Here is a 26,766-nt window from a genome sequence, read left to right as displayed (position 1 = left end):
AGGAGTCTTCTATAGGCTCCATTTCCCTTCTTCAAAGTAAAAGGCTAGCTACAAACAGCATTATGAGTTAGCTTTCAATCAGAGCTGCCACGCTCTGAAAGGTAGGCTGAAAGAACCTCTGAGGTCTAAGTGCAAGCTGCTGTCTACATTCTACATTTCTTCTTGGTCCCTGAGGGACAGAATGATATTCTTTATGGACATCAATAAGTCACCTTTCCCTCATCAGTGTTGAAAATTATCTGAATTTTTTTTTAGTGGTTTTAACTACATTTAATTAATAATCTTAGAAACACAAAAAAGCTGCCCCAAATGGGGAACAACGTACTGTTCCGTTTTACTGAATATCATAATAGTTTAAAAAGTTTTGATTTCAAGATTTTGTGTTTCAGCATAGTCTATGTTTAACCAAAGCGTAAATTTGCAATACTTTTCCATAAACAGTTCTTCAAAAATAATAATAAATAAAATGGAGAATACAAACTTCAAAAAGACTAAACCACCAATTCTATTCTTTAAAGCAGAAAAGCACCTGGGTTTTTGTCCTAATATAGAAAAAGAAGAATAGCTATATTTATCAAATATATAAATCTGTAAATACAGTTTCTATCTGTTGTAAACAAGGCATGATGTCAGAAATTGCTCAGACTCCTGTCCCTAACTATGCTACAGATAAAAAATCATTAATATGAAAGCCTAATGTAGAGTTTGCATGTGAGGTGACTATTATATTAAGTCCTTGTAAATATTTTTGTAATAAAAGGTGACTAAATAGCATCAGGAGATGCAGACTGGGAAAGGTGATAAAATTAATTAAATAAATTCCTGACAGTATGAAATAATGACAGTATTGCAAGGTGAAGTATTAGATATGAGAAACGTCAACACTTCTAAGATGATACCAGTCTTGCAGCAGTATAAAAAAAAAACCCAATGTTGGCAGGGGAGGAGAAATTCTTCCCTAGTTTTAGCCAAGAAATCATTGTAAAATTAAAATAGAGTTGCACATTCATTTTCAAAATTCTCACCTTAACAGATGTTTCAGGAAGATAATGTGGATTTCTCAGCTTAGTTGTAATACAAAAGCAGAATTCAGGAGCATATTCGATAGTGGAGTGTCCAAAGCAAATGCATATACTCCCTGACTGCTTAAATGTCTGAGCAAATGTGGCTTTAGGATAGGATCAAGTTCTTCTCCAATGTTCTCCAGTAACACTTCAAAATAACATTAAGAATTAGCAGGACTTGCTTGGCACTTATTACCAATTGGCTGTTCTTTACAATACATATGTATAATGTGTATTTACAGTGTGCAAACAATGAAAATATTAATCAAGCAATATCTAGAGATAAGGTTAATGTTTCTTCAAGTATTCAGCTGATTGAAAAATGAATTGAAGAAATGTACCTTCAGTGCCTTTTTCTAATATTATATCAATTTGCAAAAAAGCAACTAAAATGCTATCACTATTACTACTGCCAATGGCTTAGAACAACAGTTTAAGGCTACCATTTTTAAAAAGGGAAATGACAACAAATTAAATGCCACATTGCACAGAAATAATTTTGGCTTACTAAGTCTGCTTCAATTTTCACTGTAACTATATGAGATTGTCAAAATAAAGAAAGAAATAATGGAGAATAAACAATGCATCTCTTGTAGTGCAGTTAGCCATTGAAAAATAGCTGGACTTGTAACAAAGTGTTTCTTTAATTTATTTCTATTTGAGGGTAAAAAGACTACTTGCAATAAAGACACTACAGAGAATGTAAGAATCATTGATGATCGCAGCCCAGTATTTATATTCTTGAAAAGCCAAATAAAAAACGTTACTTTTTAGAAATAAAATTATTGTAACATGAAAACAAAGAAATGGCAAATCTCATAAAGCAATTAAAAGATACAAATTAAACTGACTATTATGTTGTGCTAAGAAGTATCTTATAACCTGAGATGAGGACTTCAATTACTATAGAACTAATTCAAAACAAGTAAAAAATGTCTCTGTTTTCCTTAACTGTGAGAACATTTGATACTCACTGGAGTTTCATTTATTAGCTAATTGTGCCCCCTCCAGGTTCTTCTGTAATTTACAGTTTCATTAGTCATTAACCTACCAGGACTGCCAAACTGAATGCAGTGTTCCAGTGTTACAACAAATTGAGGGTCACTGAGTTTGATTATATGCAAGCTACTGGCTTTTTCCATGCTCTTTATCCATTTATTTGCTTGACCCTGAGGATCTATCATTAGAGGCCATCTTCTTGCATTACTGAAGGGAAAAATACAAACTTTCAAAATTGAAATAAAAGCTATTCAAATTTTTACCTCAAAGTACTTCTTAAAGCACTTTATTCCCTTTTGTCATTAAAACAAAAGTGTGTCAGCATAAAATCATAGTAGGCACATCTCAGGTATAATCCTTGATGAATTTAAGAGGAGACAGATAAATCTTAAAAGTTCTTTGTTTACAAAAAAATAATTTTCCTCTTTCAAAGAAAGTACTTCGATTTCTTTCTTCCTAGGAAGTTTCATTGCATTTAATTTTATAACACTTTCAAAATAAAAAGATGACTCTAAGTTTTGAAACTTTGAACAGCTTTAATACAGTGCTTCAGTGAGCATTGTCAAGTGACACCAAATGCAATTTTCCACTAAAGAGACATTTTACAGTTAGTATAAAGGGAAATACATAAGCAGATACAAAGCTATCTGCCTTTAAATCCCTAATCCTTAAGAAGCAATGGACATGAAGAACTTCTGGATTTTATTTTTGGCAGACTTAGAAACTACTTCACAGATTCTTTTACAGTATTCTCTACCACATGCAGTTACATTAGGAAGATATCTAAGACTAGTGACACTTTCTAATGGTCAATTACAATTACAGCAACAATCACCTAAATTACAAACCATCTAAGCATGCAGAAGTGAGAATTCCAAAATAAATGCAGTCCTAAAAATTTGGATCAAGGGGCCCAGTCAGATCGTAGCTGATTAGGAGATACAATATAGTCTACTACTGGAACAAAAAGAACAGCAATACCATTTTTTCCAGATTCAGCATAAAAATAAATCTTTCAGGCTACTTTGATGGCCTCTATCATTATTACAAGTTAGCTTATGCACAATGACACTGGCAAATTATTTATCATTAATTTTTTTTTTTAATTGAAGCAATATATCTTGAAAAATCCTGATTCACAAATAAAACTTGTAGACCTGTAAAACCTGACATGTAAACCTGTCTGCATCTGTATTCTTATTTTCCTTAAAAATACTTAGATGAAATGTATTCAATTAAGTAAAGCATAATCTAATTTTTTGGTTGATGTTCAAATAACATTCTCTTAGAAACAGTGATGTTTTATGAAAGGTTTCCGTAAATTGTCAACAGAAAGCGACAAGCCTTGAATTAGAAAAAGGTACAGAGCAAGCAGGTGTACATAGAGTGCAAGTTCTAAAAGACAATGCTCAGACAAACTTAGTGCAATGTTAGTTTCAAAAGTGCTGACAGGCGAAACTGCGTAACACATTCTAAACCTTGATCTTCATTCAAGAGAGTCATTTTAAAACAGGTAAAGGACAGTTTAAGAGAGAGGAATCCTTTATATTCTCTGTCATAATTTCTATTCCACAAACTTCTTGTTAAGGACTAAGTGTAGTCGTAAGGCCTATTTATACATGTGTAAATATAACAACACACATAATATGCATGTAACCCTTAACCCAAGGGTTCAGCTCTCTGTGACTCAGGCACAGTTCTGTGAAGCGCAGCTGTGTGACTCTGGATTATCACTACTGGAAAAAAAACTTTTTTTTTTTAAGGTGTGAGAGACTAGATAAGCAAAACTATGTAAGATAAAAGAAGTGAAAACAAAGCTGAAAGGAGAGCTGGTTGCTTCATTTTTTTGCAACTGATGTCAAATCTGGCAGCTCAGCAAGATCAAGAACCAGCCCTTTCCAAGATGTAACAAAGGCCAACATTTCCTCACCTCAGTGTTAGCCTTCTGGCTAGCACAAACTTATAAAGTTTTCTTGATGCAGTTATGAGCAAATTAATGTTTAGCTTTGTAGTGTTACTCCTAACTATCACGTATGTGTATTAGTGAAAAAATAATTCTGTACTCAGAAATCATGACTGATCCTGGTTGCGGAATCCCTGCACAGTAAAATATGCCCAAATAAATGTGAACCCTCAGAAGATGGAATATATATGGAGGTAGGGAGCACAAGTACCTTAGGTTCTTTGGACTGAAAATGGAGATTGTGAAAGCAAGATAGCAGAAGTTTAGGAACAAAAGTTTTGGAAGAGAAATGTATCATGTGTGGCAGTATTGTGAGATTATACATGGGATGCTACAGAGGTTCCTTCTGTGTTATGTATCACAAACTGGACTTGGGAGTGACCACTCACCAGCTGGAGGAGGATAGAATGATTTAGGAAAATGAGTCATCTGGAAGGGACCCTGCCCAGCCTACCCATGAAGGAAGAAAGTTTTCACAGGTAAAATGAATTGAGAGATTCAGGAAATGTGTTTGTAATCCACCAGGACAGCATGATATCTAAGCAGACATTAAGAGAGTTAAAATGTGGGCTTTGTAAAGTTAGAAGTATTTTGAATAATTTGATAAACACAGATAAGTGCAAATTTGGTAACACAGTAGGTCTAGAGAAGCAAACAGGATTTGAAATCTGAACAACTGTCAGATGAGGCAGTAGCATCAGCAGTATTAGAAGACAGTCTCAGAGTAAGTAACAGTGTTCACCAATGGATCCAAAGTGTACTGAAAGAATTGCTGAGCTCCCAAAGTTCAGTTGCTAATGCGAACCCAAAGGGAGACCCAAGGGATATGTAGCCAGGTGATTTTAAGAGTAAGATGATACAAGGTGATACAGCAATTGCAGCCTGTAATCTGAACACAGTAAACTCACATGTTACGCACATTCTAAACCAGACCATATTTATGCAATTTGCTTATAATAATTTTACTTGTTCTTATTTTAAAATAGGAATTTAAGATTTGAAAAAACGTCAGCCAAAACCTACAGTATGTACTTCTTTCCCTAATTACGTCAAAGTTTCATTCACATACTATTTTCAGCATATCCCATTTCAGACTTCCTGTGTAACAGACATGAAATACTTAAGACTGAATAACTAAAGAGCGGTTCTCTAATAACAGCCAAACACACATGGCTTTCATCAAGGATAAAATCCTTCTTCATTGATGAGAATACATAAGCAGTCACTGTGTGTCTGCAAATTATCCTTAAATAGCTCTCTAATTCTGCTTTTTAAAACATTTGTTGTTATAAAAAGCTTGAGTTGCATTTTATATGGTTCCTGGGGCCCTAATATAAAATTCATCTAGCCATAAACTCATAACTACAGGCATAATATGTATCATCAATTTGAGGTAGATTCTATCTTACATTTCAAAATTAAAAGCTATCATTATTTAGTTTTAAAATGCTAATCATCTTCCCATTAGTTCAAAGAGAATTTTGATCAAAGCTTTATGAAAGTGAAGTGTTAGGATGTACTGTAGAAGTGTTGAATTCATTAACATTTGTCAACTGTTTAGCCTGAGTGATTGAATTATTAATACAGTAATTACTTAAAAAAAAAGTTACATATACAATCATAATCCCAGCATATATCCTCCAACTTTAATAACTAGTTTTGCTTCCAGAAGTATAATCAATGCCAATTTTTAAAGTCAAATGAAAGTACATTGATGTTCTTTAGCTAGTGCATTATTTTTTGTCTTAGCTGTTTTATTTTGCACTTTGTCACCTATCCAGTTGCCAAAGCTGAAGTATTATGCACATATCTATGCTTCCAAGGTTAACGCTATAATAGACAATTTCAGTTACGTGTGAAAACCTAACATTCACTCTACAGTAAAAGAAGCATTCATTCACCAGTTCTATACAACATTAGACTCCTCAAACAGTGAGAAGAATTTTCACGTAATCAGTAGCGAAAATTGAATATTTATATTAGTAAATTTCTGCAGTAGCATACTGTAAAAAAGATGTGTAAATCTTAGGTACCTGTTATCATAGACTTGACAACCATTAAACTAGCTATGGAAAAGCATTTTAAGAAGTATTTCTTTGGTATACAGAAAAGAGAAACAACAGATGTGAAGTAAATCAGTAGCAATCACAAACAGAAAAGCAGTTAAAGCAACATTGTTCCATGGTTAATTCAGCTTCAGCTATGCTAAGAAAAAACCCTAAAAGGTAAGAGTCAGTAGCAATGCATTAGCAAGCATACTGGACAGAACTGAGAGGTTCTTTGTTTATGGTCATGCCAAGGGTTGACAAACACAAGTCCACATGAAAATCATAACTGCTTATGCAATGTCACAAAGCTTAGCCTCTTGCAAGCACCTAGCTCTGTACGTAACAAAACTGCCAGTGCTGTATGTGTCTTAGTCATGAGTAGGCACATTATTCTAAAGCTAATCACTAGTGAGCTGTGGATATTTCTAGATGTTAAAAAATGAACGTGGTTGGTTCCCGTGCTATACATCCTCATAGAAATCACTGATGTTTGCACTGATTGTGACACTGACATATACCAGATGAACTCTGCCCAGACAAATGTAATTCTAGTCACTGATTGAGACACAGATGTACATGTATTAGAGAACACCACATAAGAATGCAGAATCATGGAATGGTTTAGGTTGGAAGGGACCTTGAAGATCATCTAGTTCCAGGCCCCCTGCCATGGGCAGGGACACCTTCCACCAGACCAGGTTGCTCAAAGCCCCATCCAACCTGGCCTTGAACACTGCCAGGGAGGGGGCAGCCACAGCTTCTCTGGGCAACCTGTGCCAGTGTCTCACCACCCTTGTAGTGAAGAATTTCTTCCTCATATCTAATCTAAATCTACCCTCTTTCAGTTTGCAATCATCTTAAAAGTGAAAGGCAATAATACTAGATTTAGAGTTCATGTTTTCTTTCTATGAGTAATTTTGAGATTTCAGAATTTGTTTCACTTTCCAAATAAGAATGAGAATATCTTTAAATATGCAGAATTTTAAAAATGTTTTAGATCAAACAATGTATTGTTAGATGAAGTTAAAGTATTTTATTTGGATGTAGCTATAATTACAAAAGGGAAAATTTAAAAACAAAAAGGGGATTTCAAAATGAAAAATAAATCCTTTTCTTATCAGAACTGTCTTCAACTTGTGATAAGACTATTGTCATACTAACTACATTACAATACGAAGCTAAAAGGCAACTGCCAAGCTTTTAACTATAAATAATATTTAGTAAATTCCAATACTCCAAAGATGTAATCAGGTTTCTGCTATTAATTCACATTTTAATATTTTTTTTTAAGTTCTTTGAGGACTGGGCTGGGTGCAAAGAAGACTTTGTAGCACCCCATTCATAATGCCTACTAAAGAGGTCCCTACACTAACCCAAAACCCAAAGATCTCTTAGATTTGTCTAGGAATATGCCAGGTTGTTCTGCTCCAGAAGGGATCCTAGGAATTACTAGTCTGTATGAACTATCAATAGTTAGGGGAATGAGGACCTAAAGAAAACAGACTCCAAATTCTCAGTACAGATACGCATTTTCACTTTTCATCAAATATTTAAAACTAACACGCAAATAAGGAAGACCCATATCTACCTCCCAACTGCCTGAAAGGGTATAAAGAACACCTTTCTGAAATCAGAGGTTATTGCAGGAAAGGCCCATCTCACCTTTTCCTGTTAAAGCAGTTTAGACGTATATAGAATAAAAGGCAAGAAAGAGAGGAAGAACCTGGCAAGAGTATATAGTTGGGATCATCCTCTGTAAGAAAGGAGACTAGAAATTCTCTCCATTCTAGCTTCTTGCACTTTCCTTACTGCCTTCAGTAGAAGATATACACCGGCCTTTTTTTGTTCTTTTGTTACTGTGTCATAGGAAAATGAAGATTCAGCTCATCAGTGTACAAACCAACACTTCCAAAATGTCAGGGCTTTACGTACTAAATATGTTACAAGCCTAGATGTTAAAATCTCCTACCAGTTGGCAACATAAACTGGGAAACCGTTTATAGAGTAGTAATCAAAACATTATCTACAGTATTTCAAGTGCCATCTTATGGAAAATGTGTGTGACTCTCATAGAAAGATTAGCAAAGTAATCTTCAGTACCTCTGCAGAAACACCTCTTGGTAGCAACTGATGCCAGCATAGTTCTTTAATTTTAAAGATCTTTTTAGCTTTTTAAAGGAGAACTAGTTCCATATCTACCAATTATACTACAAGAATATTCAAAATTCTATCTGTGAAGCATGTTAGGATTTCTTAAACTGTATCCAGTGTGCAGCATGTTTGTAAAACAAAATAAGGGGGGGAGGGGGGAGTTATCACTATAGCAATCCATAGGAGATAAAAAGGAGGGGAGTGAATTTATTTAAATTTAATTTTAATTTTAAATTAAATTAAATTAAATTAATAATTAATTAAATAAATTATTTTTTTAAAAAAATATTAAAAAACTTTACATTATAAAGTTTAAAAGTATTATTTCTTATTAATTTAAACATTACAGACATTTTATAACTCTGGTTGTTTAACTAGATATACAGTAGAAAACTGTCTATAAAAATAACTGAAAAGCATGTAGTAAGAAGCTATGTAATGAAATTTTTGGGGTTTTTTTACTTATGAGATAATGATGCCATTATCAATAGAAAACATGTCAGAAGGTAGTCCAGCAATATTCCAAGCTCTGAGCTCCACTGGTTCTCCCAAGGTATTTGTTAAAGAAAAATCATCAGAACAAAGAATGTCTTTCTTTTTACATAGCAATGCCCACTCTTTAATTTGCACCTAGGTAAGATGAAAACAAATATTAACTGAAGTTCTGTCTATTCACAGAATATTCAAACTATTAAAAAAATGTATTTTTCAACCCATTTCCCATACCAGTTACTACATACAAGATCTCTATTATCTTCAAATGGAAAGAAACTCATCCTTCTGTATAAAATGTCTAAAAATGTCTCTTAAAATGCCTTTTTATGTGTTTTCTGTATATGAAATATAAGTTTATTGGTCCAAGCCTTGGCATGATTTTATTTACCATTTCAGCAGCAGTCTTCTACACTTATAGTATAGAACAAATGCACATATTCTAACTAAAAAAAAAAATTGAATCTCCATTATTTAACTCTCAGGACACACTTAATGGGCACTTGTTAGGCCTTAACCAAACTTACAACGTAACAATCATTTAGAGTTCACTGTTCTCTGTATCATCTAACTCACTACAGTCATGTAAACAGTATCGTTTGTATTTGTATGGTGCATAATGATAATGAAGACACAGAGACCTTTAAATATGTAAACCAAAAAGTGTATTCCACTAGGAATAATGCTTCTAAGGAAGTGAAACGTATAGAAATAGCATGTTCATATGAAAGGCACAATCTTGTATGAAAGCTATGTATGAGGTCTAAGAAATTGGGTTGTAGTATTCTAAATTAAAAAATTAGCTGGCAAAGCCTCAAGGAACAAAACTCAGAAACGCAGTGTTAAAGGAAATGTTCTAAGGGCTAGAGACATTCACAGAGGTGGTGAATGAAGGACTCATCCATTTCCATAAACCAAAGTTAATATTCCAAAGTAACCTTTTTCACTTATGAAAATTACAGGAGGAAAAAAAACCACCAACATAGCAGCAGATGAAATTAAGAACAGCACAAAAGCAATTATGCTATCCAACGATTTCTGAAAGAGATACCTAACTAACATGTGTCTGCACAATCATGAAAGTAAGAATAAGCAACCATGAATCTGTACCTACTGTTGCACAGAGAAAGAAACTATGCAGTCAGAGAGAATGACATTACACTAAACTTTTGAGATGAAACCACTATGCATTAATTTTTAGTGAATAATCATGCAGAGGTCTCTGCCTTTTATAACTACCATGTACACCTGTATCTACACTTGCCTGGAGCAGTTAAGCACCCCTTAAGATGTTTCACAAAAAGTATTCCTACCTACCCAGACACAATGTTATACACAATGTAGGTTAAAAGCATACAAGCGAACACTTTCTCAAAATTATGTAATTTGGAATTGCAAAAGCTTCTGACTATTTATTCACACTATAAATACTCATACCATAAACTCTCACTCTATAAAGTTTTAAAATAGTAACTTCAGAACATGGACATTACAAAGAAAATAACTGTTTGAAAAAACAGTACAAAACTTTCTAAAGAAAAATGGACAAAGGAAGTACGTTGAAGGAAAAGTGGAAATAAGGATTATATCCAAATTCTATGCTCAAATGAGGTACACTGATTTTTTTTCTCTCTTAATTTTTAGCAATTTTTGATACCAAAAGAAATGGGCATTAATTTATTCAGCTGAATTCAGTGGCAGGTTTTGGTGTTCAAAAACTTTCATCACAGTCAGGGTAATTTTGACATCCAAAATTTCTTGTATCTAAAATCAGCTGTCATGTCAAAATCTTTTTGTACTCAGAATTTCCATTTTTTTCACTATGAATTACAGGTAAAAATCTGTTCTGTATTATTGAGCTACTGTATCTTTTGTCTTTTTTTGTACAGAATTACTCCACTTCAAACCTTGCTTAATTGTGCTGCTGCTGAAATAGAAGCTAATTCTGTTTTCTTTGAAGTTAAGCAGAATTTAGCCATTGAATGGAAGAAGAATAACCAGAGCCATGAGGTGTAAAGTTACTGGCAATTGATTCAGCAAAGAAAAGCAACCAAAGGACTCCATGCTTTACCCAGTAAGAAGTACTTTACAGTAGGACAAAGGAAGGATTTCCCCCAAGAGTCTTATAACACAACTCAAAATCCTGCAATACAGTTTCAGTTCCACTTAAGAATTCTATTAAAACATAATTTAAAAATACAAAATTTATATTAGAAGAAAAAATACTAATATAATTACAAAACAAACAGGGACAAAAATTACAGGGATAAAAATCACTGTATGTATTACTTGTCTGTAGCTGGATGCAAAGGCTCCTAGGTAGGCTACAATTCCTGATGAAATAAGTATATCTCCAGTCAAATTGATGTACTGCCTTCCCAGTTCCAAAGCAGTCTCATGCCAGTGAGTTTTTTCACCCCCAAGGCCACCAATCAATTGTTCTGCTCACTGTAGTTTTTTGCTGCATAGCTCAACCTCAGAATAAAAATAGTGCTGATTATATTACCTGATCACTTTGAAGACATTTTACAGATATTAAAAGCATTCAAGGATTATTTTACTGTGCAAATGTTTTCTTAAGTAATTTCATCAAACAGAAAGAAAACACCTTCTTATTATAATGGAAATGTTTAAAGAACAAAAACAACCTCAGTGCCAGCACAGTAGTCTATTCAGTTACATTTTCATCCAAATAAAGGAAGAGACCAATACAAAACGTGCAATTCAAAATAGCTCTGTATGCAATATGGAAAATATTAATAGTCAAGGAAATTACCTACGTGTCATAAGAGAAACAAAAGCACCTTAAAGAGATCAAAGTCTCATGAAAGTAGGTACAGTCTTTGCTGCAAAAACACATCCTCATGAATACATAATCTGCATTTCTGTTGTTGGTTTTTAACTAAGCCATCTTTCCAGGCATGTTTATAATCTAACAAAAAAATATGATTTAACAGGAATTTAATCCAGCTCTCTTAGAATTCTTTACTATCTAGTAGAGACACATTTCAGCCATGGAATAGGAGAAAAATGATGCCAACTCTTGCTTCTGTTACAGTCTTCTCTCTCTTCTGGTAACAATAGCAGCCAATTTATACCACAGTAACAAAATGCTTGTGTAGTGTATCTCTCCCTTCTACTTTCAAACTGTATCAGGATGCAGAAGAAACATAGAAAGAGCTGATTTTAACTACAGACAAGAATTAAGACTCCATTTCAAATTCCAATACAATTTTGTAAAGAAACCTCAAGATGATGTACTGCAAATCTTAAAAAAAAAAAAAAAAATCAAACCAAAACAACCCAGCAACAAAACACCAAACAAAAACCCCCCAACTTCTAAACATTGCCTGTTCCTGCACACATGACAGCTATTTAGCATTCAGGAACAGAGTTTACCAAAAACATTCTCAAAATTGCATTAGCAGAGAATGCATAAAATAAACTTTCAAAACTTTAAATGTACTGACCTACAAGATGAATCAAACTCTTAGTACAATCATTGAAAATTTATCTCCTCACAAGAAAGCAGATATAAGGATGCAAGAGAGTGATATCAATGGGTAAATTCATAACATCTACAATTTCTATTACTTTAAAACATTTATTCCTCATGCTTCTCCCATTTATGACTTCAAGACAATTAGACCAAAATAAAAAGATGGTTATCTGAAAGTATGACTTGTTCAACATATTGTCAGTTAAAAGGAAAAATACCATTTGATAAAGAAGAAATTTTTAAGTAACTTTTCTGAATATCAATAGAACAATAGTTCATCTTTTGCATCATATACCTGATTTTCCAAGTCAACCTTCTCCTGTTTCTTGGATTCCAGTGTCTGCCGGAGTACAGCCAATTTACCTTGAACTTCCCTCAGGTCTGCTTGTTTCTTTCTTAGACCATCCGTAGCAATCTTTAATTTTCCTTCACCTTGATTCAACTTTAGCTTTTGGGGTGCAACATTTTTGGTCACTCTAAATGAAGTCAAAGAACAAATTAACCATCTGAAAGATGCATCCTCACTCCAGGTTTACTGTTAAAAAAGCAAACACAGGAAACATGAAGGGAAACCTCAGCAACTCAGTAGCTCATGCAATATTCCATTTCATAATCTGATGGTATCTGAAGACAACTAGTTTTTACTTAATCACTTGTTTCTGTGGTATGCAGTTTCTGCAAATTTTTCTGTAACAACAGGGAACGATTAAAAGCAAAAAGGGTAATGCTTCCAAACTGTGTCCCATTTGATCACAATTCAGAATCCATTATGGATTTGAGCCATTAGAAATGCACAAATAAACATATATATATGTTTAGTAACGCTCACAGACACAGTACACACAAATACAGACCACTGTGCACACAAAATAAAAGAAAAAATTAACAGCTTTTCACATCCAATAATCTATTTTCCAGTTTTGAGGATTTCAATCCTTTACAGAGATATTTTTGTGAGAAGAATACTGGAAGTAATATATAACTGAAAACATATTGTTCACCTTTCCAAAAACAATAAGCAAGAAAATAAGCTAGAATGTCCTCATAATTAATAAATCCCCTCTTGTACTGGTGTAACTTGCAGAACTCCTTTAAAGTCCACCTTTTTAGTTAATTTTCTTTGTAACAATTGGTACTTGTAATGTAATAGTTGTTCACAAATTGAGGACTCTACCAAGTATACATTTACTAATCTTTCAGTCAAATAACAAAATATCCTCTCGAATGAAGGCATGCACTACCTACCGTGACACAACTTTCAAACCTTAGTCGCCCAGGGCTGATTTACTGTTAAATGTGAGTTCTGTATGTTTCAGTTTAGGAAACACCACAAAAAATAAGCACACTTTTTCAGTGCATCAAATACAATGTGTAACAAAAAATATGCTTTGGGTTTGATATGACTGCCAGAAATTTACAAAGACTTTTCAATAAAGCTTCTATTTTGTGCAACACTCTAAAAGGAAGTTAACTTTATTTGCTAACTGAACAGATTGTTGCTCCCATGCCTTCTTAGACAAATTCAGACCTGAAAATCAGGCCCTACACCTTAACATCAGGTATCTTACGTGAATGAATCTTTACCACTGCTTATTTGCACGTTTCACACTCCTAAGAAGTAACTTCACATCTCTTTCAGTGTTAAAATAAACTGATCTCTTTAATCAAATTTATTTTAACATTTTTTACAATTTTTATACATACTTATCTATCAAAAAACTCCATGGCTATGACCCATTTGCACAGACCCTCTGCTGCCATGGAAGCATTTCAAATCTTGCCTGGTACAAACTCAGGATTTGTAAGATACTGTTTTCTTATGATAGCCATGCAAGCTGGGGGAATGTTATCCTTGTCATATTCATGAAGACACTGAAGAAATTTTATGTCACCCAGAAGTCTCTTAGCAGGACCCCAGAAATCCTCAATTTTTTTTCCAGAACCTGTTTGATCTGGAATCCTTTGATGGCTTTAAGGATGCATATAGCTTCCATTACAAGCTTGACATCTGCAGGAGGACTCTTCATGGACTTAACCACAGTAATATCCTTAAAATAATAATTAAAATAAAACACCTTTAGAGGTGTGAACATAGGTGGATTAATTCTTTTATTACAAATAGAAATAATAACCCTTTTTATGCCAAGATGGTATTCTTCCATATACATTTACTATTCTCGTACTTGATAGTTTTAAAATGATCTCAAGTCCATAGCACAAGCCTGGAATATTAGCAAAATTTTTATTTAATTTTTCTCCCATTCTTTCTAGTCCTTTCTTTAAGGTGCTATGCAGGTTAAACTAACACTGACATCTAAACAAAAATATCTGATATCTAGTCAACAGTTTAGAGAGGAGACAAAAAAATCCTTATCTGTCATTCATTTTTTAGTTGTACTTTTTCTAATTCAGTAGCAGGCATTGCACCTCAGTTATGGAATTCAGATGTTCCAGTGTTACGCTCTACCCTTCAGTTCAGGCTCTAACACAATACTTCCAAGCTGACAGGATCACATCAACAGTGGATTAGTAGATTTAAGATAACAAGGTAAAAGCTGCCTTCAACTGAGAACTAAAGATCTATGCTCTCCAAGTACAGAAAATAAATCAATTAGTATTCTGGTCAGTTATTAAACTCCCAGAGTGAGCTTAATGAGGGAAGAGGCAGCTAAAAGGAAGAAAACTATTGGGTAACTAGTACTGACATTACAAGAAATAGCAGGAAATGAATAAGTAAATATAGAAAAATAAGATAAAGGAATGAAACACATCTACACAAATGCACAGCAAATTAAGCAAGAGGTTTGTAAACTAAAGATTTATGGAGCATAATCTCTCTTACTCTTCCCAAAGAATAACTCTGGATGGAAGTTCAAATATTCTTTCTAAGCTTTTTGCAGAAAATACATACTTCAATAAACTAAAGGATTTCTAGATTCCCATGTTTATTTTGCCAATTAGTGTCAGATTTTGAGAGCTTGCCCATGGTTTCTTTGAGGTCTAAAATCCTGAGTTCTGGGAATATTGATTTCTGTCACAAAAACCAGAAAAATGTTAAAAGACTGGATGGAAAAAAAAGACAATTATTTCCTTGAAACTGTGAACTATAGTTCCTGGAGCTAAAGGCAACAAACAAAACAAAACAACCAACAACAAATACAACAACCAAAACCTGCAACCACACAAGTGTTTAGGAGAGGGAAACAAAAGCCAGGTAAATAAAGCCAGGGAATTTCAATGAGGCCATCAGAAAATTAGCTGATGTGATCTCCAGAGTAGGAAGTCCTTGGAGATGAAGAACAATTAGCCAGCCATTCTAGGAAACAAAATTAAGGATAAATACAAATTGACTTAATACAACCAAGGGTTGTAAGCAGAGTAGGAGACTATTTTAAAGGCAAAACTCAAACTCAGCTGCAATATGAAGTATAACAAGAAAAGTGCTATAACTACAGCAATAGTAAGAAAAGCAAGAAAAATGCTGGCTAGATACTTGGTGAAAAGGGCAAGATATAAGAAAATGACATACAGAGTCAAAATGTTAATGCTTTTTATATCTGACTTCTCTAAAAGATTAACTGTGCGTATGTGACTAGCACCATTGATAACACTGCAAAACACAGCAAAGATGTCACCAAGGTCACACAGGACTGGACCTATGCAATATTTGCATTACTGAAATGCATGATTGAAAAGACAATGTTTATTAAATTTCCAACCAACAGAAAGTTGAGAGTAAATGCAAACACACTGGAGTAGAAACCAGGAAAAAAATATCTTGACAAACTGCAGAAATAGAAAAGTATACTAGAACCAGTACAAAAAGAAAAAAGAAAGGAAAAGCGACAATTATGTAACAGTGATTTTCAGGAAAAGATACAGCTGTTAGCATGAATCACAAAGTACAAATGTCAATAATCCTCTTCTACTCTGCACAGTATTCAGCAAAACTACAGCTGAAATACTGTATTCAACTTTGAGAAGTGCACATGAAGTGAATGTATGGAGAAGGTCCAGAAAGAATAACCAGGAAAGCTAATCTGATTTATGTGAAAAGATTAACACAATAGTGATTACTCACCTTATAGAAAAGAAAACTGGGAGTGGCGAGATCAACAAGTACAGTCTTTAACTGCATAAAAGATAACCATGTCCCCAGGGAGCAGGACACAAAACAAGTTTACAACTCATTAAGTTATAATGAGTAAGATTAACAGTAAATACCAGGAAAACCTTAATGATAAATGCACATAAAGTGGAACAGATTATAAGTAAAAGAAGATGACTTCCAGAGGTCACTTCCTAGTTCTAAATTAGTGTCTTCATATATGTATTGCTACAAAACTTAGATTTCAACAGCAAAATAACACTTAAAATTGCTATACATTTTCTAACCCTTGCTGAACAAGACACATGAGGTACACAGTTCCTTTTGACTTTAGATACTCATTTCAGCAGTACTGAGTTATGCATAGATCTGGTTCTCTAAACAAAGCACTTAATCTGCACATTTACATACGTAGAATTATGGGCACAATTTGCAACGTGTGCCCTGCTCTGCTTTCCATCAGTGGTGGTCAGGGTGAAGGGTGAATCAATAACAAGAGTCCTGTACAGGTACTTTAAGCTCTCCTACACACAGAATTTTTTTGTGTTCATAATGCTATTTAACTGCATTTTGAGGAAAAAGCCTCTATTTTTTTTTTCCCTTGGAAGTTCCTACTACATTTTTTTTCCTCCTTTTGTATTATAATACTCCCTTACTTGCAGGCAATAAGCACTGACAGTAGCTGAAGCATTCATTAGCCTTCAAAGCCTCGTTCTCATCTTGTTATTCACAAGTATAATGCAATTGCCTTGAAGTGACTAAGTAGCCATCTACTATTTTCACAAAGCACGCCAATGATTTGACAGTGCCAGAATCTAAAACTTTTAATACCTGAAATAGCTGTAGATAACAAACCACCTGTTTTCTATCTAAGGTTTCCTTGAATGTTTTTGAAAATCTTGTTTTCAGCAACAATAGCTGGAGCATGTAGTTCATTCTCACTCTTAACAATCTGGGAGACTTCCTTTCAACCCACAATGAGCAAAACATTATCCAGGCAAAGAAAACCTGAATATCCATAAAACCAAAGGTGGCTTGCCTCCACTGTCATACTCTTATGAAGGGTGGTCCCTTAACACAGGCAGACACAGAATTTCAACATCAAGTTCTAGACTCAAAGACTGGATATAAAAATATCAGTTGACAGGCTGTCAGGTTCTAAATAAGAAAGTAAAAAGCATACATTTTCTAACTTCTCAATTGTTGACTCAAAATATTTTTATTACTATGAATTTTGAAATGTCTAGAATATATTTGATCTTGTGGTCCACAAAAATTCAGTGTTACAGCTTTTTTGCTAGAAAATAAAGACAGAGTAACATTTTGCTTGTTAAAACTGAAAGATTTCAAGAAGTTTCTAAATTACAAAACTCTGTAAGTATAATGTAAAAATCTGAAAAGGCGGATATTCCATGATTTTGTGTATCTGAATACTTCTCCAGGGCCTAAATATGCATTGTTAGCCATACCTGTGCAGTGGGAGTGTCAAGGGCAGCCAGAGCACTTTCTAAACAAGGCATGGCTTGTGCTAAGTCAGCATTGCATTCGTCTTTGATGGCTTTTGCAGCCATAGCCTGCTCATTTGCCACTGCTTCATCAGCTTTCACGACTCTTTCAGTTTTGGCTACTTCCAAAGATTCTTTTTGAATACCGACCATCATCTCATCAATCTGCTTGCTAGCTTTCCGTAACCGAGGTTGCAGAGCCTCCAGCTCAGACTGCATCAAGGCTACTTGAGATGCAGCAGAGTTCAGTTTCTCCAAGCCAACTTCATATCTTCTTTTCATTTTCATCATCTTACTGAAAATAAATAGTACTTTATTATAAAGATATCTTATCAGCACTTGATCACTTAATGTATTGGGATCCATTCCCCAAATTTCTCACTACTCTAAATAATCAAATGCTCTGCCAATCTTGTTTGATTTACTCAACAAATAGTAAACATAGCAGGGATTACGTGAGCCATAGTCTGGAACAATTCTGTCACGTATACTCAGAGATATAGATAAAGAAGTGATCAGATGGGATACAGATAAATAAGTGACCACTTATAGGTAAGTAAGTGATTGTTAAGCTTCTGCCTCTTTGTTGGCAGGAGCTACAAAATCAAGATGGCACAGTAGTAACAGACAAGAAAAGGACAGGGAGGAGATGGGCATACACTCATGATTATTAGTTGAGGTGAGGTTGAAATAGGATTAATATAATTAGGAAAATCATTTTAGCAGGAAAATGTGAACGGCTCTTGGGACACCCAACAGTGTCAGAATCAACAAATTCCAAAGGCATCAAATCATTACATTCAAAACTGTATTCCTTTATTCCTGGAATTTCTTGTTGCATGCAGTATTTCACACAGCCTGATGATCAAATTAAGCACTTGTCTTAGCTGTTATGGGAAGGAAAGTAAAAGGAACTTTCCCTCACCAGCGATGAGAACAGAACAGATGTGCACATGCATACAGAGGTCCTTTCTGCACCAGCACAGACAGCTGAGCCCTGCTAGCAAGCCAATGACACCTAGCAACTTGGAAGCTGGTTTCCCAGATGTCATCTTTCCTACACCCTCCAGAGAACCACAGAGTAAATAGGCTGCATTAATTACTCTGGTAGCATAATATACATAATCAACATATAGTAACATCACCAGGGATATTAGAAGTGGTCTAATGCAAGTATGTTTTGAGAGCACCAAGTCAGACCTTTTGTCCAATAAGGAAGCATGTGTCCTAAGAGTACATTTTATCCATCTACCATTCTGTCCATTTAAAGTAACTGAAAAAAATTCACTTGTTTTGTTCAGATTAGCTGTAAGAGATGGAAAATAATATTTTTTGTGAACTTCAGTTCCTTTAGAAAAGGTCACATTATAAATCCTTACGTGCGTTTCTTTTCAAGTAGACTTTTAAAAGCGGAGATCAATTCCAGGTATGAAGTAGGTGTAACATAGTTGCATCTTTGAAGCTCCACATGGTATAAGTCAGATAAAACAATGGTAGGTGTATGAAAGCTTTTACACATGTCAATGCAGCCACTTCGAGTTTCTTCTGACATATCAACATCTGCCAAGAAGCGAGAGGCAACAGCTTCTAATGCATCTTCAGGCCATGTCTAAAACAAATTAATAAATACCCTTCTCTTATTCAGTTCTTCCCACTCACAAATCTCAAAACATTGTTCAAAAAAGTTCACCCCATTTCATAGATAAAGTTACTGAGGCACAGAGAACTGACTTCATGATGAAAAGATCATCAAATAGGACTAAAACAGAACTGGAAATATCTACTTAAGAGATTCAGTTCAAGCTCACTGTCTTATTTCATCCAACAGAAATACTGTTACTAAATGGAAAATTTTGCATTTTCAGTATGTCCATATGTATGTGTATAACTGTCTCTGCTCTTCCTCTTCAAAACAACCTTCAAAGATACAGTACTGCATTGTAAAACTTGATGAAATTTAAGTTCCTCAGATTCTTTATATGATTAAATTCTGCACCTTAAATCTTTTGCACATAAGAGTCAGATAGAATATAGTTTTATTGCAGAGTAGTGGGGGAAAATCTGCAATGCCTACAGTTCTATGTTCATTCAATTATATTCTTATACCACAATCAGACAGTTATTTTCTTGATGATTTTGCATTCAGCCTGTACCGGCCTCAATTACAGTCAGAACAGTTCTAATGGTGTAAACAATTTAAAGCACAACACTAACAAAATTAAAGATATTTTTCACTGCTAACTTGACGAAAGAGAATTACTTCTTACAAAAAGGGCTGAAGTCATGTTTCTATTGCATTTCCACTAGAATAACAAGCCCAACAAAAGTTTTTACCTGAAACCAGTCTAGTGTGCAGCAGTTTACAAGAGCTGGAAATTTACCAAGGTGATTACAGAAAGCATCTCCAATAGGACTCATCGCCAGTACTATATGAAGCTGATCTCGACAGCAATCAACAAACATGTTAAAAAGAGCTATAGGACTGCTATCTGTCTGTTTTGTCCTGTCCCGTTGGCAATCTACTTGATGCATTTGCTCACAAATTTCTTGTTTCTCATCTACCACAAAGAGGTTTGGCACCTCACCTGCATTTAGTAAGTTGTTAATGTCTTCTAAGAATGATTCCTTTTTAATCTGTGTATCTGTAAAAAAAAAAAAACTCCTTGCATTTCCCACTCAGTAGATTTTCTTAGTATGACTTTTAAGTCCTTATGCCACTCATTGATACCATAACTTTTAGTTATTTCAACCTGGAAAAGATTGTATTCAGCCATATAGGCTGCTAATTGAGTAAGAGATTGTTGACCACTACCTCCAACACCAACAAGGAGGGCATGGCTCTGAGGCTGTTTCAGAATGTGGGAAATTCTACAAATATGTTCTATAGCAAATCAGAACAAGACAAGCTGCATTGGCTTTTTGCTCATGTTACTAAACTCTTCAAGGTAACTCTCTACAACTAGTCTCAATTGATCCACATCACTAATCTCCCGGTATTTAGTGTCCTCTCTCTTAGGGTCATGAAAATCACAAAACATTAAGCTACATAAGTCATCTTCTCTCACTCTGCCACCATTGTTGAAGTCCAGATTTTGGAAAAGTTCATGAAAGTCTTCAGGTAGGTTATTTTTCTCTGCTTCTTGGATAAACCCAACAAGCCAAGCCTGGTCACAATTATCCACCAAGCGATCATAATACACTCTAAGAACCTGTACAATAAAAATGTATTTATTTTATTAGTTACTTCTGCTCTTGAATTATCAAGATAAAACAAATGGAGTCCTGAAAAGGGCTTCAAGATATAAACCACCTTAAAATTCACTACATAGAAAAAAACCAATATAGATACTTAGAATTAATTTGAACAGTTGAGCCCAGTAATATTACTTCTGAAGTAAAATGAAAATTCATTCAGAAATAAATATACACACACACATATACATATTTATAAATGTTACTACACAAACGCATAAAATGCTCCTGAAAAGAGGAAGGGAGAACAACTTGGTGTTTCCACTACAGCTAGATAGGACAAGTTATGGGTTTGCATCTCAAGAAAGAGGACTGCAGCTGGAGATTAGAAAATGTTTTTAATGAAAAAGATAGTGAAGAACATGAATATTGCCTGGCAGTCTAAGCATCCTTCATCCTTAAAGAACTGTAAGAAAGTTTTAGAAAAAGCACTTCAAAAGTAACTGTTGTTCCTTTCTTTATATGATCCTGCTTTGAGGAAGAATGATGGACTAGATGATCACCAAAGATCTCCTCCATGGTCACTTTACATTGATTTGATTCTATGAACTATGGCTAAATATTTAAAAAGCAACAGTTATCAATGACGTTGCTTTCTTTTAATCCAGGAAAAAAAAAAAAACAAAGAGCAGGTATCACCTATATGAGGCCTTCTCCTCTTGTTTTTAAAAGGGATGTTTCACTTGAGCTCTTTCAGTGCATCTATCCTATCGTGACTGAAAGACAGGAAGCATTTGCTGAAGACAGTAAGCTCAAGAATTTCTTCTAAAAGTAGTGCAGAATTAAAAAAAAAAAAAAAAAAATAGGGACCAAACTTTAAATCACTCAAAATTTTCAGTGACCCGGGACTATTTGCTGTTCTTCTCACTGTTGATTTGGTTTTTTTGGAGGAAGGAGAAAAGAAGTGGAAAGGCCTGTGCAGGCGTTCAAAGCAGCAGAGACTACATAATCACATGAAAGTGAAGGTATCAACAATTAATTCATCTACTAAGATATGATTCATACTTTGAAAAAGTCTGATTTCCTCTGCCCATACAATATACAAAATCCTTTCTTGTGAGTGTGATACCAATTCACAGCTACTAGCCAATAGGAGATGGCGTTACAAAAAGATTGGGCTTGTTCAGCCTAAAGAGGAGACTCCGGGGAGACCTTATAGTGGCCTTCCAGTAACTGAAGGGGGCCTACAGGAAAGGTGGGGAGGGACTCTTTACCAGGGAGTGTAGTGATAGGATGAGGGGTAATGGTTGGAAGCTGGGAGGCAGCAGGTTTAGACTAGATACAGGGAAGAAGTTCCTCACCCTGAGGGTGGTGAGACACTGGCACAGGTTGCCTAAGAAGCTGTTGATGCTCCATCCCTGGCAGTGTTCCAGACCAGGTTGGATGGAGCCTTGAGCAACCTGGTCTAGTGGGAGATGCCCCTGCCATGGCAGGGGGGTTGGAACTAGATGATCTTTGAGGTCCCTTCCAACCTAAACCATTATATGATTTTATGATTAATACACATCTTTTTCTTATTTATAATAAATACAATTTCTTAGTGTTAGGTGATTTACCTCATGAACCCAGAGACATTTTATCATTCCTGCGGATTCTGTTGCTTCGGATCTTGACAGGTAAACACCTTGAATAACATGTGAAAAGTCCTGGAGATTGAACAAATAGTGAGATTTGGCTGGTGTAGGAAGCAGATTCTTCATAGATTCTTTATACATATGCATGGTTCCATTAATAATTTGCAGAGTCAGTTATACATATTGTGATGGAAAGCTATAACTGACAAGTTATAAAAGATGGTAAGAACAGAATGATTCTCATAATTTCATGATACTAGCATGTGAATTAAAAAATAATATTGTATATATACACTGATTTACTTAAAAGTTCATGCAAGTTTTCAAGTTCTATGATTACACTTCCTCACAGGCAGTTTTACAAATCTTAGTTCTCTCACTGGATTAACAGATGAACTCTGCAAATCACATCTAGTAACTGTAGAATATGCTGACAAATTTGGCTGTGTTAGACAGCTAATTATACCCTTCCCCCCCCTCATTTTTATGACTAACAGCAGCAACAGGGAAGTCAGGTCAAACCGCCCTTGCTGTCTTCTCTCCCTCAAAGGGCCAGAAGCTGCCAAATCACAAACTTAGTCTTGGAAACAGAATACAAGCATCTTTTTGAGCTTAGCTGTCAGAATAGATAGACAATGAAAGTTGAAGTCCATTCCTAATAATAGAATTAAAAATTATGCAGTGGTAAAAGGCCAAAGAAAGAGTAAGCCTTCTCAAACCACAGGAAATTTAAGAGCAATTTCTCATTCTATTCTTTGAATAATGACTAAGTAAATTCTATTCTTATTTATTATACATCAAAGAATACTGTATTACAGAAATATCTCAGCTACTGAATTAGCCTCAGCTAATCTAAACCTCTGTTAGAGACTTCAGAATAAGAACCTTACCACTGGAGTATTTTAAGATGAGCCCTACTTCTATGGAGTGATGAATAACTCAAAAGGCACAGGATTTAAAAGATTGTCATTTCTTTTCAAGAGCAGTGTCCTACAAACATAACTTGGAGACTTCCTGCTACCATAATTTGGTTTGATTTTCCCCAATACATAAAGGTCACTTACCATACTGTTAGATGCCAGTCTAAGATTCTAGAAAAAATTGTATACATGGATTTATCATCAAACCCATTAATATTAACTGTATTGCAGTGTTGCAAGAATCGTGGTATTACTGGGTTTCAACCACCACCTAAATATTAGAAGGCATTAATACTACAATTAGCAGAGAAGTTCAAAATAAACCAGTAAAAACCTAGCAGTTTTTTTCTAATACTCATCTTTGGTTCAGCTAGCAGGCTTACATTGAAAAGTACCACACCTTGTCATAAACCTAATGAAAGCAACATGCAGTTCAGTGTCAATCTGTTCTCCTGTAATGAATAGTCTATAAAATACAGATCGAAATCATCAAGTTATAGATAGATTTGACAGTATTTTAACTACACTTCTGTTATAAAAGAAAGCTTTTATTATAAACTCCAAACCCATGTTCTTGATTTTCAAAGCATCCCAATGAAATAAGCCTCTGTCTATTTGTACAAGTAATGCTGTGTATTTTAAATTAAAAATTTAAATTAAATTTAAATTTAAAATTAAATTTAAATTTTAGTCCAGTTCTATAGTAGCTTTTATGACTAGATTGTGATTTGGACAATGAAGCTATGTATGGAACTAAAGGAGCGTAAAACAAATTTATTGGATACTTGCTCCTTCTGTTTGGAATTCAGGGTTAAGCTGCTGCACAGCGTGTTCAACCTTCTTATAGCAGCAAATCAGAAAAACGTAGCTGAAAAGTGGGCAATCTACCATCCCTAACGTCAGGAGCATAGCTAAGGACAACCAAATTAGCATGGTAAGTTCTTTTAAAACAGGTGACTTTGTAGTTCAGGCATGACCCTGCACTAATGAAACTGAAAGACTTCTGGCCTGGAGCTGTCTCACATTTAGCCACCTGAGACTGCAAGCAGAACTAGTGATTGTCTATATTTAACTGTGTATACATTACTAGTACCTGCTGAGGGATCTCAGTATTTTATGCTAAATAGGCCAGTTATTCATCCTACTTCCTTCTACCTCAACTAAGGTCATCTCTCAGACACAGCAGTTTACAATGCTTCTTGGAAGTTTACGTGTGCACTGTTGGCAAAATTACATAAGCTATTGAGATATAAATATGAAATTTACTCAAAAGATAATTCTTTCCTAATATAAATTTTAAACATAACTTTAACAAAATAACTTTGAATGTTCCTGAAATAACTTTATATTTGCTTCAATAGCACTATATACACATACAGATTTCAGACTTTCATTTCGTATTAGAAGACAAAAAAATAAACAGACTAGAAAGGAGAATATAATTTTGTGAGTTCTGGAAGTAGCTCCCTGTACAGAGCTACTAAAATAAATTCTTCACACTGAAGCTGAATTGTGATATTTGACACAAATAGTTAGGACTATAACTTGTACATTCTATCAGCTTTACTCCTTGTATTAGCACATAATGTACCCTTATTCCTTTAATTCCCCTTTCCAAGACACTCGGAATTTTCTCTTCCTTGCACGTCAGAATGTAGCTGCTCAAAAAAGCCACTATTACCATGAGTCATTGCTTCAACTTGTGAATAAGCAGAAAATGTTATACAGCCTTAACATACTGCTCCATATGTGGGTTAAAGATTAGATTTAACTTTGTGTTTGTGGTACAGCTCAGCTATATGTACCATGGAGAATCCAAAAATACAATACTGTAGAACTCTTCTCAACTTCAAGATTTTTCAATTGATACCATTGCAAAAAAAATATGAATGAAAAGAAAAGAGTATCAGGAACTATCACAAAGTTATAACTTCATGTGTAACTGTGAAAAAAAATTATGTTTCTTTCTGTGCAAACACCAGACAATTAAAATCTAGTTGCCTCATCTGATGGTAGGAATTTTGGAACAATTCCAAATACAACAGGTGAGAACACTAAGCCTTAGTGATAAACAGAAGAAAGGTTCTAAGAAACACATATCCTGAATCTTAATTCAATGTCTTAAGTATCTTTATTCCCATTAGCAATAGCTAATAGATTATAAATTCTGTACCAGTCAGGCATACATATTCATTATTTGACAAGGCTGAGGATGGTATATACCCTCTAACGCTAGTCCTAGCCCATCTTCATGAAAAGCAGTAAACATTAATGAATAAATTTAAATTTAAAATACTCTTACCATTTTGTCAGTTCTAATAGACATGTGTACTTCCATTGTCCAGAAAGTTTGGGATACACAAAGAACTGATTGTCCAGGCCGCTCTCTCACCCAATTAACACGTGGAGGTTTTGGATAAGCTTCAAGTGCATCCCCAATGACCTAGACAGGAAAAATCACACTATAACTACATGTGAAAACAGGTCATGTTCAGCTTTGGAATTCATTTAAGTAAGATTGTATTACTGAGGATAAAAAATAAATCAGGGTCTAGATTCACCCTCAAATTCAACTCTATAATACTGACATCTTGCAAGCAAATCTCTCAACAAAGCTCAAAACCCACAAAATGTCATAATACGAAGTGATTACACAAAATTTCTGAGAACTGATTTCACAACACATTCTAAAATTATTCTTGCCATCAGATATTTAAAATTTTCTAGCTCCATGTACAATGAAACTAGAAAACAATTACAAATACAATTCAGTTAGAAGTAATATCCCAAACAGAAAGTTTTTTCATCTATTCATTCTAGTAAAAACACAGAGCTTTTAATTTTTTCCAGATCATACTCTTTAAACTTGTATCTAACTTCAAGTGTATTTTCTAATAATAGAATTATTAACCTGGTTCTAGTGCCACTCAAGAATAATCTCAATTAAATCAGAACTTGCACTGAGACAAAACTTCCAGTCTATACCAACAGGTTATTTTCCTGCCATTAACCAAATGAACGCAAGAATAAAGTCTTATTATCAACAAACTCCTCAACAAATTTAGATGGCTCCTCAGTCAAACAATGTAAACTACCCCAGTGACAATCTGCCATCTGTATACACAGAATAGCATTAGTTAAAAAAATACATCTATGAGGGAAAAAGGTGACTGTATTGATATGAAAACTAT

At 34.5% G+C, this 26,766-nt stretch overlaps 1 protein-coding gene across 1 annotated transcript in view; it reads right to left on the bottom strand.

Moving 5' to 3' along the window:
* Positions 1–26,766, bottom strand: part of DNAH7 (dynein axonemal heavy chain 7) — a 90,303-nt gene that overhangs the window by 26,144 nt on the left and 37,393 nt on the right. Inside the window, 16 exon segments of the mRNA XM_086465981.1 lie at positions 1,026–1,159; positions 1,162–1,212; positions 2,116–2,274; positions 8,696–8,855; positions 11,007–11,192; positions 12,512–12,690; positions 13,917–14,177; positions 14,180–14,264; positions 17,794–18,124; positions 19,209–19,438; positions 20,164–20,484; positions 20,487–21,038; positions 22,638–22,857; positions 23,720–23,846; positions 24,361–24,412; positions 25,878–26,018. Of these exon segments, the coding sequence (XP_086322107.1) occupies positions 1,026–1,159; positions 1,162–1,212; positions 2,116–2,274; positions 8,696–8,855; positions 11,007–11,192; positions 12,512–12,690; positions 13,917–14,177; positions 14,180–14,264; positions 17,794–18,124; positions 19,209–19,438; positions 20,164–20,484; positions 20,487–21,038; positions 22,638–22,857; positions 23,720–23,846; positions 24,361–24,412; positions 25,878–26,018 (3,189 nt within the window).

This window comes from Leptosomus discolor, chromosome 5 (genome assembly GCF_034619465.1).
Source record: "Leptosomus discolor isolate bLepDis1 chromosome 5, bLepDis1.hap2, whole genome shotgun sequence".
Classification (NCBI taxonomy): domain Eukaryota; kingdom Metazoa; phylum Chordata; class Aves; order Leptosomiformes; family Leptosomidae; genus Leptosomus; species Leptosomus discolor.
This window is presented reverse-complemented; position numbering and strand designations above follow the sequence as displayed.